This window comes from Apium graveolens, chromosome 7 (genome assembly GCF_009905375.1).
Source record: "Apium graveolens cultivar Ventura chromosome 7, ASM990537v1, whole genome shotgun sequence".
Lineage (NCBI taxonomy): Eukaryota > Viridiplantae > Streptophyta > Magnoliopsida > Apiales > Apiaceae > Apium > Apium graveolens.
The window spans coordinates 56,302,352-56,320,063 of record NC_133653.1 but is presented as its reverse complement, the minus strand read 5'-3'; the positions used below and the strand labels follow the sequence as shown (position 1 = coordinate 56,320,063).

The window sequence follows — 17,712 nt, the reverse complement described above, 5'->3', positions numbered from 1 at the left end:
AAAATTCAAGTTAAATAAAAATATTATTAAACTTGAAAGGTGTTACAACAACTGTATCGATTACAAGGAATTAATCTCAAATTAATTATCACAAATCTAGAATAAATTCGACATGAACTTTTTCTATTTTTGTAATAAAAAAGATTCAAATGCTAAACGCAATTTGAGATTAAGTTCTAGGGATTTTGATCCGCTAGATTGATACACAAGAGCAAGATAAAGATTTCTAGTGGATTGGATTTAACTTTACAATCTAGAAATTTAATCTTGAAGTATGCAGATGAAAAGATGAAATATTTCTTCTTGATTTTCTTTTCTGCCTTGTTTCTTGACTTATGTGTTCTTAAATAATAAGTTGCTGCTTCTCTGCTTCTTTTTAAATCAACAAACGAATAGAATTGACTTGGCATGACAATCCTATAGCTGGCAAGACTTTCGGTGAGACAATTGAATGAACTAGCAAGACAATCTGAATGAACTAGAATGACAATCAGAATGAACTAGCAAGACAATCATCAACCTAGAGTAACTTTCGGTGTGACAATTGAATATGGCCTAGCATGACAATCGGTATGACAATCCTGATTGTCATGCTAGTTCATTTTCAATTGTCTTGCTGATTTAATGCTTGAATTTAATCCAATTAAACTTCTGAAAATTCCTAAAATTAATTCAGAATTAATTAATCAATTAATTCAATTAATAAATAAATTATTCTTTGCAGATATAATTTATTTTCTTAATTAAATTAGATGAATTAATTAATTAATAGAGAATTAATTCTAGTCTTGAGCAGCAACCATTCTTCTGCAAATCTTCTGAAAATCACTGAAAATTATGAATCAATTCCACCACTTCAACGTTGACACTCGATGTACTGTCTGGTTCATGAGTGACTAACTTCCATGACGTTTCTTCATGTCTTGACTCTGACACTTTGATTTTCTTCAGATTAAATCCTTGTAATTAATTGATACTCTGACGAGATCTCTGTCACTTGATTAAATCCACGATCTTGACTTATATCACTGAGGCATGATCAATTTCTTGAACTTCTTCCAGTGAATTAATTCCTCAAGTCTGTAGATGAACCTTGTCTCTGAATCCTTTGACAGATATTACTTTGCGAGATCTCTCTGATGGTAGTTCCACTATTTACTTATTACATTCTTATTTGAGTTGAGTTGAATCCTCGAATATACAAATAGGCTATGACATATGACTTACAGATTTTGTGGTTTAAACCTAACAGACTGACTCTTAACTCCTGATCTAGGAGGTAAAGAGTTTACATCTTTATTTTTCCTGCAAAAAGAAGCAAGACAGTTAGAGTTTCCATAATTTTAGCATTTCTTTCTAGGAGCATTAGGAACAGACATATAATTATTACTTTTATTCACACCTTCCTTTCCATTCCTATTTTTCCTAGCTTCCTTTACCTTGTTCACATTTTTAATATCTTTCAGCTTATACTTAAGCTATTTCTTTGTCATTAAGCCAATGTTCACCAAAGCTGGTTTATCCTGTTTTGATTTGACAGAAGTTGACTTTTCTTTGACTTCTGTTTTAGAGTCTTTCATCTTTTTAGAATCAGACACAACGGTTTTTGTAACAAATTTAACAGGATTTACCTTTGGCTTTACAATCTGTTTGATAGCAATTGGCTTAATTGGCATAGTCCCTTTCTCACTTTTACCATCTTTATAACCTAACCCCTCTTTCCAGTTTCCACTACTTAGAATATTCTGAGCTGTTTTGCCTGAGTTAGTCCAAGTCTTGATGATTTCTCTTTCTTTTTCTAATTCAGTTTTTAGATAATCATTTTGTTTAAGCAATTCATTCTTAACATACACAACATTATCTCTCTCTGTCTGAATAGTGTTCATCTTGACTAACTCTTCTTCAAGATAGCTATTTCTGTTTTTGTACTTTAGATTTTCAGTTTTTAATCTTTCATTCTCTAAAGTCTGATCTCTATAGCTAATATAAATGTTTTTCAGAAATAATCTCAACTCAGTAATATCTTTTGTATCAAAAGCAAGAGTTGATAGAGGTACCTCTAGTTTAGCAACATCAGAACTGCTATCAGCATTTGCCATTAAGGCATAATTCACCTCTTCTTTAGATTCTGAAGTGTTTGCCCAGTTTTTCTTCTTTGTGATAAGTGTCTGGCCTTTATCACCTTTTCCTTTCTTGCAATCAGGAGAGATGTGGTCTCTTTCACCATAATTGTAGCATTTGACATTTGACTTGTCTCCTCTGTCAGACTTTCCTCCTTTGCCTTCAGTCTTTCTGAACCCTTTCTTGTTAGAACTTCCACCTTTCCTGGAAATCTTCTTACCATTTCTGAATTTCTTATAGGCTATCTTTGTGATACCCTTTATCATAAGAGCACACAGTTGCATCTTCTCTGCATCAACATCCACTTCAGATAAATTTTCAGGTTCTAAATCATCATCATCAGAATCTGATGGCTCTGAATCAGACTGTATGATGAGAGCCTTTCATTTTGCCTTCTTAGAGATAATTGGCTTTTCTTTAGCCTTTAAAGCAACTGTCTTAGACTTCCCTCCATTCCTCTTCTTTCTTTGCTCCATCTCAAGTTCATGAGTCTTGAGCATCCCATAGATTTCATCAAGAGACATATCAGCAAGTTCATAGTTGTCTCTTATTGTAGTAGCTTTCAAATCCCACTTTTCAGGAAGAGCTAGTAGAAATTTCAGATTTTAATCTTCTGTATCATATTCCTTATCCACTAGTGACAGATCATTCAATAGCTTTGTGAATCTGTCATATGTATCAGTTAGTGACTCATAAGATTTTGAGTTAAAATGCTCATACTCCTGTGTGAGTATTGTCTTCCTGTTCTTTTTGATGGCATTGGTTCCTTGACATCTCACTTCTAATGCATCCCAGATTTCCTTTGCAGTCTTGCATCCAATCACCCTATTTGACATGACATTGTCAAATGCACTATGAAGCAAGTGTCTTAGTTTTGCATCCTTTCCTAGTGAAGAGATGTCTTCAGTGGTGTATTCTCTCTTTTCTTTGGGAATCATCCTTTGTGGCTCATTCCCAACTACAACAGAAAGCTTTGTGGGCTTATGTGGACCATCATGAATTCTGTCTAAATATTCTGGATCTGTAGCTTCCAGAAATATGGCCATCTTCACACTCCATACAGGGTACTCAGACACCCTGGGCAAAGGAACCCTGATGGTTTCATATCTACTGTTGTTTTGAATGGGTTGAACCTTTTCAGGTTCTTGAGGGTCTGGTATTTTTGCTTGATCAGACATGATTGATTGTTTGTTTGGATCTTAACTTTTTATAAGCTTAACAGATTGGCTCTAATACCACTTGTTAGGCCTCAATGATACTATAGAAGGGGGTTGAATATAGTATCTACAATCAATTTGATTATAAACACAAGTATGTAACAGAAAACAAGTTTATTCAATATATCAAACTCTGTTACAGTAGGTTAACCTACTCTCTCAGTGATGTAAGTTATCACTAAGAGATGCTAGGGTTACAAAGAATAATATTCTCGTGAATGATAACACATATAGTGTAAACCATAATCTGTGTTTATATATTACACGGTTACAAGATAACTACCAATTGATATGATAATGATTATATTTCCTAGAATATATCAATCAGAGATTATCTACTGCAGTCCTATAGCTATCCAATTCTTCATGCATATCTTTACTTGTTAATCCAGATCCTCTCCTATAAATCAGCCGGTTTTCATCCCTGAAGTGTATCCGCACTTAAGTCCTGATATAAGTTCTGACACCTTAAGTTCTGATAACTTCCTGTCTTCAGTAAGTTCTGATTTCCAGTTAAGTTTTGATATTCTGATAATAAGTTCTGAAACTAAAAAATCAGATTAGACATGACATCACAAATATATCTAACATATGGATGTGAGGGACCAACAACATTCTCTTCATCTCTATTAGTATCATACTCACAGTCATCTGTAGCTTCAGTTGGAATCTTTGAGAAATCATCCTTAGTTCTCATCATGGATTGTGCGGTATATGTCAATCCAAAAGCAGCTTCATCTTCCAAGTTTGATTGACCAACTAGGATATGATAGGCTGGAATTGGATGTTGAAATTTGGAAGGATCACGATTCACACTATCCAAAATAACCTGATATTTTTCCTTGTACAGATCTCGACTGGATGGAGTTGAGGAAACATGAACAGTCTTCATCCTTATTCCTCATGTACCTGTATTTCTCTCAATTTCTCTCTGTTCTTGCATCAGGTCCTGCTCCTATATCACTATCCTCACACCCTCACCTTCACCTACTAAGGTGGTACTCTCAATCTCACATGTTGGTCCGTAAGAAATGGACGGCCTCTCATTCTCTGCCCCTCATTTTGCCCGCTCACAAAGCAGTCTCTCACTCTCAGAAAGATTTTCACTCCCTCTCTGAAGTCCTGCAAGTGTTAGAGCAATTGAATGATCTTCTACCCTTTCTATGATAGATGCAGAAGAATTTACCAAGGGCTGAGTAATAGCCATTGATGGTATAATTGCAGCTTTCAAAGGTTGTGATATTAAGCTAGCCATTGATGGACTAACACTTACCAATGATTGAGAAATAGCCATTGATGAAGAGGATGGAGCAGTTGAAGTTGTCACTAGAGTAGAATCTGTGAAAATTGATGAGACATATTTAAGTGCACAGTTTCACTTCGAGTGACTGAAAGAAATGATTGATGATCCAACAAATCATCTAAAAGATGATGATCATCAGCTTCAGAGTGGGGCTCCTCCATGAAATGAAAAGATGGAGAATCAGCTTGGGAAGTTTGCAACAACTCAACTTCCATGAGAGAAACATGTAAGCTTCGTTCTGTTATTTCGACTATAAATTGTGTAGAGTGGGACTGTGACTCACATTTACAGGAATCACATCAAGCTGAATTTGAGATGACACAGGCTCGACAAATGTGATGAGCTGTGTTGTGTGTGTACCCCGTGTACCCTTAAAGGTTTTACCCTTCTTAGAATAGACATATTTTATAAGTGTGTCTTGGGCAACAGTGTCCCTCCCCCTCTTTTTCTGTGGTCCTGGATGAGAACTTTGTTCAATAGTGGAATTCTTTTGGGAGGATACTAGTAGGGATGAGCGAACTTTCTTTTCAATGCTTTTGCCTTTTTGAAAAGACAAGTCATGGATTGACTTGGGTAGCATACTCACATCCTCACCTACCTTATCCTTAGGGTTTTTTTTAATGTTCACCCCTTCCCTCAGCACTCACACCACCAATCAGACTCCCCTCAGGTGTAGTTTATGTAGTAGTTGTTACAGCAGTAGTATTTTGATAAATAGCCGAGGTTGGCTTCTTGTACTTGGATTTAAAAGTTTTAGTTTTAGTTGTTACGGAAGGAGAGTGTTGGGTTACTTGTATAATCTCCATAACAACTGAAGAATTTAAAGAAGCATTTAGGGGGAAGTGGAGATAGGGATAGAATTGATTACAATCTGCATACCTGGTGGCAACACAAAAGCCACATTGTCATGTTTTTTCATTCTGTTGAGATCTCCAAGAACTCTCTTGTTCTAGATTCATCTATTCATCGTGTTAGTTGGGTTCACGATATTTATACTTGGTACTCGATGGTTAGCTAGCATCATAAGAAATCTAGCAAAATATATGTTCTTTCTTTTTTCACTTTTATTACCTAGCTTAACACTAATTTTTATTAATATCTTTTCTTAAAGAAATTGCAAGTCAAAAGCATGTAAAGCATACTAAGCATATCAGTAGTAATAGAATTAAAGCCACTAATTTTTCTAGCAAAAACTTTGATGAAAGCATGACGTAAAAAACTCCATTATCTCCTTAAACCCATTGTACCAATAGCACCAAATTTATTAGTAGAACCATCATAACTCATATCAAGAAGTATTTGAACTATTTGAGCATGTGAAGGTTCAACTAATACTTTGTTTTCTGGAATTCTGAAACATGCTGAGACAACATTTGGATTAACGGTATGCCAAACATTATCAAGAATGAAAGAAAGTGCCAAATTGGTGCTGTCGTATTCTACAGAAATCCAGATATCTTCATCCACCTCACAGTAGATGACTGGAGCTTCAAACATGGCATAAAATAGTTTACACTTCTTGATATATTACATTATTGGTACAAATTCCTTGTACCCAGTGTCTGTATCTACATAGGCCACAAAGTTATTTTGTTCGTAGATGAAACCAGTGCTAGACATAATCTTGACAGGAGCCATTGTAATGAACAAATTGAGTTTTAAAAAAAAGGTTTTTGCTTGATGAAAGAGAGAGAGAGAGAGAGAGAGAGAGAGAGGTTCTTTTTGCCTTAAAAAACTTTGAGAGTATATTAAAATTATTTGACGAAGTCAGATAAGTATTTATACTTTCAAGAAATAAATTAAAGTAAATGAAAAGTAATTTCCCAATTTGTGCAAAAAAATAAATGTGAAATAATAAAAGTGGGTGACCCATTACTAGAAATGACTATCAACTACTAAAAATAGTTTTCAATATAGTATAACTTAGTAAATCTGAAAGCATTTTCAGACAAGTATCATTACATGCAATCTGGTTGCTTAATGTGGTAATTAACAAATAATCTTAACAGTTATGAAAAATTAACCATACCTAGCTCATTTACTAATCATGTAATTGTTGATTCATCAAGAGGCTTGGTAAAGATACTGCTAATTGCTTCTCACTTGGAACGAAATGAAGTTCCACAGTACCGTTCATCACATGCTCCCTGATGAAGTGATACCTTATATCGATGTGTTTTTGTTTTGAGTGTTGAACTGGATTTTTGGTGACGGCAATAGCACTAGTGTTGTCACACATGATTGGATATTTCTCCTGATTTAGTCCATAATCAAGTAGCTAATTCCTCATCCACAAGATCTGTGCACAAAAACTTTCTACTTCAATATACTCAGCCTCAACTGTGGAGGTTGATATTGAGTTCTACTTCTTGTTAAATCATGAGACTGGTTTGTTTCCTAGAAATTGACAGCTTTCAGTTGTACTTTTTTTGTCAATTTTGCAACCTGCATAGTCTGCAACTGAATAGCCAATTTGATCAAAACCAGATTCTATGGGATACCAAATGCCAAGGTTTGAAGTCCCTTTGAGATATCTAAATATTCTTTTTTATAGCTACTAAATGTGACTCTCTAGGATCAGACTGAAATCTAGCACAAAAATATGTAACAAATATTATGTCTGGTCTACTAGCAGTTAAGTGCAGTAGAGATCCAACAATGCCTCTATAATTAGAAACGTCCTCTTTCCTTTTAGTTGTGTTCATTTTTAATTTAGTGGCATTTGGCATGGAAGTCTAAATCAAATTTCCAGTGAGAATAGAATTTTCTCTCAAGAACTGTAATCTTCACACCTACATCCTTCTTACCCATAATTGATTGTATGGCTTCAAGATTTTTTAAATCCTCTGTAGATTGATGGCTTGCTCTTATACCAATTGTTATTTATAAACAATCAATATACGAGTAATTTGTATAAGGGGGTTAAATACAAATTATAATTTTCAACTTTTTTATTTTGAACAATTGCTAAAGTGAAATAAGAACACATGATTTAAAATATCAGGTGGTTTGTTTTTGACTTGCCACCTGATTTATATATTGAAGAAATAATCTGTGTAAATTATAAGAATTTCACAGCTGCGTTTTAAAGTATTTTTCTAAGAGAAAGTGCTCATACCTTAGCTCTTTTGAAAATCCTAATTCTTACTTCTTAGAGACTACACTGCTACTATTTGGTTTATATATTACCAATTACAAGTCTTGCTGAAAACTACATATCAAAGTCTTCGAGGTACAACAAGCAAGATTGCTATTTCATTTTCTATCCCGTGAACCATGACAAATTGGGTTAGATTTTATCTTGATGTGTTGCTTCGAATGCCCCTCCAATTTTTCATGCATGGAAATGAAATGTTTATTCTTCTTCACTCTCCTAGATCACATGCTCGTTTTGTCTTGGCTCCCATTTTTCAAACTGAGATCTTCTATCAGCCCATGTGCTCTGTCAGATTTGATATTTGTGAGTTGTTTGGTCATTGCCAACTGTTATTTGCTACATTAGTGATTGACAGTGTAAATTCCTTAGTCGTAGATGAGCTGATTCTGTAACCATAGATGAACTAGTTCTGTATCCGTTGAAAGTGTTCTTCCTTAGACATTGATTGTCTAAGTTAATTTAAAACAGAATTACATGGCATCGAATATTTACAATTAGCCACCATATTCAATTTATCCATTGAGTCAAAGATGACTATGGAATTAACAATTACAACACTAACTATTATCTGAGATCTACATGAAAAATGCTACAGATTCTTATCATTGACAAGTTACTCCACCAACGGCTATCGAGCTGTAACTTAACCATTAGTAGTTACGCCTACTTAACAAAATATTGTGCCATATATTTGGACCGAGACCGGACCGGAAAAACCCGGATTGGACCGGGACAGAACCGGTTTGGACCTGTTTAATTAATATTTATATAAAAAAAAAATTATATATAATTTTTTTTTATTTTTTTTTTCAAATTTATATACATTAAAAATTTTGTTACTTGGTACGTCAATAAAAATTTAAAAGTAAGTACATATTTTATGATTTTAAAAGTAAATATAAAATCTTAAGAGTATGAATATTAATATTTTATTACATGAATTACGAAATTTAGTAATTTAAACGATCTATTTTATTTTTTAATTTATTATCTATTAACTTGGATCAATAAAATATGATATTGGTGAATATTTAATATTTATATATAAACTTATAAGACATAAATTAAAGATAAAATAATTATATATATGAATTCAGGTCCATTCAGGTCTGGACCGGATTTTTTCAGGTCTTAGACCGGACCAGACCGAAGACCGGATTTTTTCAATTATAAGGACCCGAGACCGGACCGGGTATGTCCGGTCCGGTCCAGGTCTTGGACCGGTAGACCCAGTCCGGTCCGGGTTTCAGGTCCAGACTGGAATTCTGTGCAGCCCTAATTATTAGTTTCAAACACAATTTTGTTAGTTGTTATTACTCTGTATGCACTATGCATTCTTGATGCACTAGACTGCCTAATTCATACATTTTGTATAGTCACATACTAAATAATATAAAATTATAAATTTAAATTGGACATCATTTGCAATTAATAATAATAAAATTCGGTTACAATTACAACTAATTTAGTAATTATCTTTAATACCTTTTAATTAGATGAAAAAAACAGAAAACTTTAAAGAAATAAGTCGGCAAATAATCTGATATAACTTAATTGCTTCTAATATAATAATATATATTTTTTTAAAATTACAAAAAGTATTGTATATTTTTAAATTTTATATAAAAATCGGGTTTTTAATCAGATTTTTTAAAAAACCCGGGGTTTTATCCGGACCAAACCGGACTTTTATCCGGAATTTTTTAGATCCGAACTTTTATTCGGACTTTGTTAAATCCGGGATTTATTTGGATTTTTCGGGTTTCGGGCCGACCGGATTTTTGAGAAAAAAGGAGGCCCATTTAAGGACCGTGGGTCGGGCAGAACCAAACCAGACCTTTTTCGGATCGGGCTTTTCTGGATTTTTTCCGGATCAGATCGAATCCGATTTCGGGTTTCGAATTTTTTAAATATCTCTAGTTAATATAGTTGTACTCTTTAAAGTAATATGGTTGACACCAACAAAAAATATTATTTTAGCGGATTTATTATTCTATCGGGAGTAAAAATATACTCTGTCCATTATATTGATCTTGGAGAAAAATATTATTTTAGCGAGATTATTAATTTATCGATTATTAATTAGTCGAGTTTCAACTATAATTTTTATTGAATGTGACTTCAAAAATTACAGAACTAATATGTATTAAAAGTACTTCAAATGGATACAGAGAATGGTATTAAAAATATTTTAGAACTAATCTGTAATAATGATAATTACTCAATTATAAACTAAAACTAAATAAAATTGTATACTCGTAAAATTACATCTTCGCCAGCATCATTTTCGATGCTTAAAAATCCGGTCAATTTTGTAGTTAAACTGAGAAAAGTTAAACTGAGACGTGTGTTGTAATATAATATAGAGCATCCATAAACAATAGCAATTTGTTATTAACAAAGATTGACAAAACTAGGATAAGGTTTAATTTATGATTTGGTCGTCAAGTACATGTTTGTCATTTTAGAATTAATATTAATGGTAAAAATTTTAAATAAATTAAATAGAAATTAAAGATAATGTTAAACTATACATTTAATTGTAAAAATTGTGACTAAGATTTGAAGATAAAGTATATTAAAATTAGAGTGAAAACTATACAAGTTATTACTTTTAAAATTTGAAAAACGTGAAATTTTATGCAAAAAATGTAAAATAAAATTAAAATAAATAAGGTTAACAGGATTAAATTACTTACCATCTCGCTCAGTCATGATAAAAAAAAGTACTATTATCGGACTATACTCTTTATTAATAATCGAAATCATGTTTATTGGTGCACAAAAGTACCGAAATATCAAAATACCAAATTTTGGTATTTGCTTAAACTTCTACTCTATCTAAATTTAGTTTTTATTAATTAGTATTTATTCAAATGTCTATTTACTTTTAATTTGAAAAATAATTTTTACTAGTAACTAATTAATATTAAACAAACTATATTGAAAAAAGCAAATTATAAAATAATGATAAGATAATATTATTTAATATTAAATGATCTAAAATAAGCAATATTTGGATCATAAGTTATTTAAAATTTATACTCTGTAAGAGAAATCATATTTTATTGGAGTACAAAAGTAAGTAAAAAAACCAAATTTTGGTTCTATTCTCTTTAAACTTTATTTTCTATTAGTTAGTATTCATTTAAGCGTCAATTTGCTTTTAGTTTAAAAAATATTTTTTACTAATAATTAAGTAATATGAAATAAGCTATATTGAAAAAGTTAATTATAAGTTATTTATCAAATAATATTAATTAAGTAAATTATCTAAAACAACAAAACATTCGTTCATAAAATATTACTCCCTCCGTCCGACTGGATGTTTACGTTATTATTCGGCACGTATTTTGAGACTTCTATAAAGTATAGTTTCATAATGTTTCTTAAAAAAAAAATTTGAATAAAAATTTAAACATAAAAGTTTTATTCAAAAAAAAATATATTATAAAATAATACTTTAAACGAGCATTGAAAAGCGTGCCGAAAAGTAACGTAAATAATGCACTAGGACGAAGGGAGTATACAATTTTTTTTATCGTAGGAACCCGCAGCCGCTACCCACGTAATAGTCTGCAAATCACGTGAACGAAGGTAAACCGCATTTAAGGGACATTCTCTAACTCATGAGTTATAATCATAAATTCTCCTCCCGTGGGATTCGAATCTGTGATGAAGAGATATTTATCCCCTCTTTTTTCACAAAAATAAAACTAATATGTTAGATTTTTATAACAAGTAAAAAATTCAAAACTAGAATTATTATAGAAAATTTCATATCTAATTTGATTCTTTTTAACTAAATAATTATTCTTTACAAGTATCAATTTAATATTTAATAATAATATATGAATTTTGATCAGTGTTTCGCACTACAAATAATAATTCGATATTTTAATCTGCTTCGCACATGTTATCAACTATCTATACTAATAAGCGAAATTATGTTCAATTAGACCACAAAATTACCAAATCTTGGTACTTACTAGAAAAATTATATAACTTCTTCTAAAATTTTATATAAATTAAATCTCAAATAACACGAATTGACTTATACTCTCTCCGTATACATCGTTTTCACATTAATTTCTATTGGTTAATTTTTATCCAAGCGTCGATTTACTTTTAAACAATCGTATTAATAAAAGTTTACATGTTATATTAATATAGCAAAGTAAAATTCCTACAAAAAAAAATATAACAACTAAAATAATTAGATGCATAACCAGAACTATAACTAGATTTATAAGTCATATTAATAAAACAAAATACGATTCACTTCACTTCGATTTCTTTTAACTATGTTAATTAACAGCATTTATTTATTTATTTAATATATGTTTCACAAGGATTATTATAAGCTGATTCAATTTTTATACAAATAATAATTAAATCTTATTTTTTTATTTTGGGGCTTCGCTAGGCTTATCAAACTAGTTGGCTTAAAATAAAAAACAATTATAATAATATATATAATAAAGCATTGCATCACACGGTACATGAAAAACTAGTAAATTGGAATGGGATTAGAGAGGTAGTATTTTTTGTTTGATTACACATACGAAGGAAGCGAACGGTTAGCCCGATTCAGCCGATCGAGATACTAGGACAGTTACAAGTCCACGCCAGTCATGCAGTCTTCTCAACCCAAATTTGTTATACTTTTCTTCATATCCATCCTAAATTGTTAAAGATAATTAAGAAAAACTATAGATATACTTGGATTTAGTCTATAGATTCCCACCATATCAGGAGAAAAAAAGAAGATAATACTAATCTTAATCTTCCTATAAATTGAACCTCATGCATATGCTGCTGCTCAAGCATCATTTGCTAAATATTTCTAGTTCAATCTGTTTAAGTATACTGCTATGGCTTCCCATAATGCCTTGTGCATGATCCTTTTCTTGTTGTTCATGGGACTTCTTTTGCCCTATGAAGTTTCATCCTCTCGATCCGCACCGCACCCCGAGAAAACCATGTTAGAAAGGCATGAAAAGTGGATATTTCAGCATGGCCGCGTTTACAAAGATTTGGCCGAAAAAGAAAGGAGGTTTCGGATTTTTAAGGACAATGTGGAGCGTATAGAGGCTTTTAATAACGGTGAAGATAAAGGATTTAAATTAGCTGTTAATCATTTTGCAGATTTGACAGATGATGAGTTTCGGACTTTTCATGCCACTGGTTACAATAGAAGCGTGCAAACAACACCGTTTTCGGATGCTACGGTGATGCCGGAAAATTATGGGGACTATGGACGACGATATTTTAGGTATGCCAATGTACAAAGTGTTCCGGAGAGTGTGGACTGGCGAGACAGAGGCGTAGTCACACCAGTGAAATATCAAGGACAGTGTGGTGAGTGTTTAAATCTCTGTTCTTTTACTTGTTCTACTGCGGTGCATTATATTAATAATTTGTTGGACCTTATAAGGAGTTGGACATATCGAGTATGTATGTTTGGTTTCCTCCGTTAAAGTTAGTTTGGTTTTGTTTAGTTATAATAAATTAACCACTTTGATAGTTAACCCAATAAATTTATGTTTTTAAGTGGTTTTATGAATTTATGTGAATAGGTTCCTGCTTTGCATTTGCATCAGTCGCTGCTGTAGAAAGTATTAATGCAATTACAAGCGGACAACTAGTTTCACTATCCGAACAAGAGATAGTAGACTGTCAGCAAACAAGCTACCATTGTGGTGGAGGTATGATGGACAACACTTATGAGTTCATAAGGAGTAATGGCCTCACCACCGAATCAAATTACCCATATCAGGCCCAGCAAGGGTACTGCCAAAATGCTGCGTCATATCCAGCTGTTCGGATCAATGGATACGAAGATGTGCCACAAAACAGCGAAACTGATATGCTTAAAGCAGTGGCGAATCAGCCCATTTCAGTTGCTATAGCTGGTGGTGATTATTACTTCAGATATTATAACAATGGTATTATGAATATGCAATGCAGGACGAACACCGACCATGCGGTTACAATTGTTGGCTACGGCACAACAAACAATGGACGTAAGTATTGGATTGCGAAAAACTCTTGGGGCACCGGATGGGGAGAAAATGGATACATATACCTGGCCAGAGATGTCGCTGATTCTGGTGGCCTTTGTGGCTTAGCCACTTATCCTTCGTACCCTACTATTTGAAAGGACCTAGAATTTACAAGTTTTTCCTTGTGGCAGTTAATCTAGACTAAGGTCTTATAGGTCTTTCAATTGTAGCTAGCAGTATGGGCCTTAACAGGCTTATTATCTAATAATTAGTTATTAGTTTGTTTGATGTTTCTTTTCGCGTTGATTGTTGATTTGTTTAGCTTAAAAAATTAGCTAGAGATCGTGGAATTGATAAGGACTGTATATAAAATAAGTTACAGCCTTACATGGAGTTGCCTTCACATTGCAGCAGTAGCATTGCCATTACAGAATTATCGAAACCTAATATCATTATCCGCATTATTAATTTCATACTGTAAGACAATAGTGTCGCTCCAAATCAGGTAGCCGCTTCTAAGCAGTTGCAGCCGTACAAGGCATTGCCATTACGGAAATCATGGAAAGCTAATACTATTATTAGAGTGATTAATTGCATGCAACAAAACACTATTGTCGTCCCAAATCAAAACTATGATCAATGCTGCGGCCCGCTGCAAATCAAAATTATGAACACAGCTGTGGCAAAGCAACAAGTTAAGTCACTTATAGCTGCTACTCATTTAGTCATTTTAGTTCATTTACCGTTTATTTGCATTAATAGATGTCAAATCTCTGAGAGGGTGAAACATACAGAGGAAACATATAAATTTATGTTAGTTCAGCAAACACAGAAGTAACTGATTACACGTTTAAGAATTAATGAAGTAATAAATTTAGGCTAAAACATATAACTCTACATCTTTACCTATAAATTGTACCATTTGAACCTTTTCAGACACTCTACTCATTAGATTCCGTTCCAAGTAGCATTGACTGGAGAGACAAAGGGGCGGTCACTCCCGTGAAAGAACAGGGACAATGTGGTAAGTTCTTAAGTTAATTATCGTTAAATTTATAAATTCTGAATGATTATGTTATTGTGATCAAGCGGCTAATTTTTGAGGTTATATATAGGTAGCTGCTATGCATTTTCAGCAGTTGCAGCTGTGGAAGGCATTACATATATAAAGCAAGGAAAGCTGATTTCATTGTCTGAGCAAGAAATTGTAGAGTGTGACCAGTATGATCATGGTTGCAACAAGGGTAGCATGCAGAATGTATTTACTTTTATACAACAAAACAATGGTATCACCCCAGAATCAAACTATCCTTACCATAGCAAACAAGGTACGTGCCAAAGCAGCGCTGCAAATCAAGCAGCCGTTAGAATAAATGGATTTCAAAATGTGCCCCAAAACAGTGAAGCTGATTTGTTGAATGCGGTGGCAAATCAACCCATTTCAGTTGCTGTTGACAGTAGCGATTACCGATTCAGATTTTACTCGGGAGGTGTATTTAATGCAGAGTGTGGTACACAATGTGACCATGCGATTACAATTGTTGGCTATGGTCCAAATGGTAATGGAAACAAGTATTGGATTGTGAAGAATTCGTGGGGCACATGATGGGGTGAGGGAGGATATGGATACTTCATTAGAGATGTTGCTGATCCTCAAGGCATTTGTGGTATTGCCACAGATGCATCTTTTCCTACCATTTAAAAGCATAATTAGTGGACAGACATATTATCTCTACATAATTAGCAGAAAACGGTTGATATTCTTCCATTAAGCTGAGTTTAAGCACCGCTAGAATATCTTGAATATTAAAGTTGTTGGAATCAAGTGTTTTTTTTCCTTGGTAAAATCAGTTATGAAAGTCATACCATAGATGCAGTTACTAGGAATCTATAAGCAGGCCAACTGCTTTAAAAATATTGCTCAACGGAACAGTCATTTTATGTATCCTGTGACATTGAGCAACATATAGGCAAAAGTGACAAACTGAACATAAAACTAGACTATTTTCGTGGCCAATATGATGTGCACACAGTGCAATGAATCACTAATTATCTTTAAGTTTTCTTCAATTCTCTTCACGCAAACAGAAAACAAAATATCATGAATTACACCGGTGCTACTAATATCAATCCTGCTGCATGTTCTGAAGTTCATGAGATAATCAAGCTGGTGTTATAATTAAAAGTATTCTCTTTCTGATAAACCCTCTACTGGAAAGGTAATTTTAAGTATGAGTAAAGCAGAGGGATAAACTATCTTCATGAATTAATCTTCTTGTTGGCGTATACATGGGATACCCGTTCATTTGCTATTAAAATAATGAGAACTTGACCATAGTAAAAGTTTTGTGCAGACATTAGTTCAACCTGCAATGTATTAAGAATCTGAACATCTAAATTGAGCTCTGACTATCATCAAAATGCACCTAATTTATTTGGTCTGCATATTACTTATTTACTACCATCTTACCTTTTTCTCCAGTCATTATGCACAACATGGTTTTATAGCCGAAAAGCTTTTTAATTACTAAAATAGGAAAGTTTTCATCGACAAAGATAGAACTGTGCAGTGACAGTGATCTTTCTGTTTTGCCATTGCTATATCTGCATTCTGCATTCAACTCATAAAACTTTGGGCCAGCAATTAGCCACCTTTGTGGCTGTGGGCGAATTTACTACACTGGACATGTAATTATTTGTATTCTATTATATTTACAACTTGCTATTGCACTTGGTACTCTTTAGCAGCTTCAGTTACTTATGATGTCTCTAAGCTAAGTACTGTTTCTTTGGCAATTTGGAGATGTAGATAAAGATCATAAATAATTGACATTCAAGCACCAGTTGTCCTCCTTAATCACCAGATTTTATTCGCGGCTGGGGCATCTTTAATTATTTAATTCCGCCTCAAAATTGGTCCATCAAATTATTGATTTTATGTAAAATTCCTTTTTGCGGCAATTCAGACTCCTTTCCTCTGAGCACTACAGCACAGTTATGAATTGTAGTTCGGGCGTTTAAGTGCAAATCTCAAATACTTTCTCAATCCTTGAATATTTCCAAGAATTTTTACAAGTTCATATATATAGTGCTGAGAACATAGTAGACTAGTAGATTAGGGTTCCTATGGAGTTGGCACATTAGATACCTCAACAACGACAGTAGTCTTCTATATCTTCTGGGGAGATTTATATAATCATTATTAATGCAAAGTCCAAATTGTGCCTTCATCTCCTTGCAAAAACAAAAAGTCTATCCAACCCAACTTGAGCAGCAGCTTAAACTATAGTTAACCTAGAGGGTAGCAAGTGCAAATTGTGCCCAGCCTTCTCTGTATGCTGATATGAGATCGAGTGTCTAAGTCTCAGTGAAGATATCCATGCGAGGATATTTAAATTTATGTAATTGACCATAACCGCAAAAGAAAGAGAAACAGAAAAAGCCTCAAAAAGCAATACTTGCACAAACCTATGCTGCAAGCACTTTTAGTGGTCTAACCTTTGAACTTTTTCATCCTTCGTGGAAATTGCAGGGTGTTCATTACCTCACATCAACGAAAATAACAATCAAATACATTTCTTTCAAATTGTTAATTCTCGATAGAAATTATAGCCCGTTCAATGAAATTTACTAATTCTCTGTAGAACATTGTAACGAGTCAGCTAAGAAATCCTGGCAAACATTGTTTTCCTTGGACTCGTTAATTGACTTGCAGTCTTAGAAAAGATCAACATATTAGTCATATGTGATGGTAATGGACATTGCTATCACTTGAATATTTCAATCCACTTTTAGTTTGGCTATTGTTGGTTATAAGGAGGAAAATTATATCCTGATCCAGTAGTACTAATGGTCAAGCTCCCCTGCTTTTATTTATTTAGTGGCATCTCCATTAACCTGACTTATATT

The 17,712-nt window shown here is 33.2% G+C and overlaps 1 protein-coding gene and 1 pseudogene across 1 annotated transcript; both read left to right on the top strand.

The window, feature by feature from the left end:
- The first annotated feature begins 12,615 nt into the window (after window positions 1-12,615).
- On the top strand, window positions 12,616-14,095 carry LOC141672295 (senescence-specific cysteine protease SAG12-like). Its single transcript, XM_074478864.1, has 2 exons — window positions 12,616-13,159; window positions 13,378-14,095. The coding sequence occupies exons 1-2, from the start codon at window positions 12,673-12,675 to the stop codon at window positions 13,956-13,958; spliced, it is 1,068 nt and encodes a 355-aa protein (XP_074334965.1). The 5' UTR covers window positions 12,616-12,672; the 3' UTR covers window positions 13,959-14,095.
- A 375-nt stretch (window positions 14,096-14,470) lies between these two features.
- LOC141673668 (ervatamin-B-like) lies at window positions 14,471-15,505 on the top strand (annotated as a pseudogene).
- Window positions 15,506-17,712: the final 2,207 nt, after the last annotated feature.

Coding starts and splice junctions, on each gene's coding strand:
- LOC141672295 (XM_074478864.1), top strand. CDS start 12,673: ATGGCTTCCCATAATGCCTTGTGCATGATCCTTTTCTTGTTGTTCATG. Junction 13,160..13,377: donor GAAATATCAAGGACAGTGTG/GTGAGTGTTTAA, acceptor TTATGTGAATAG/GTTCCTGCTTTGCATTTGCA.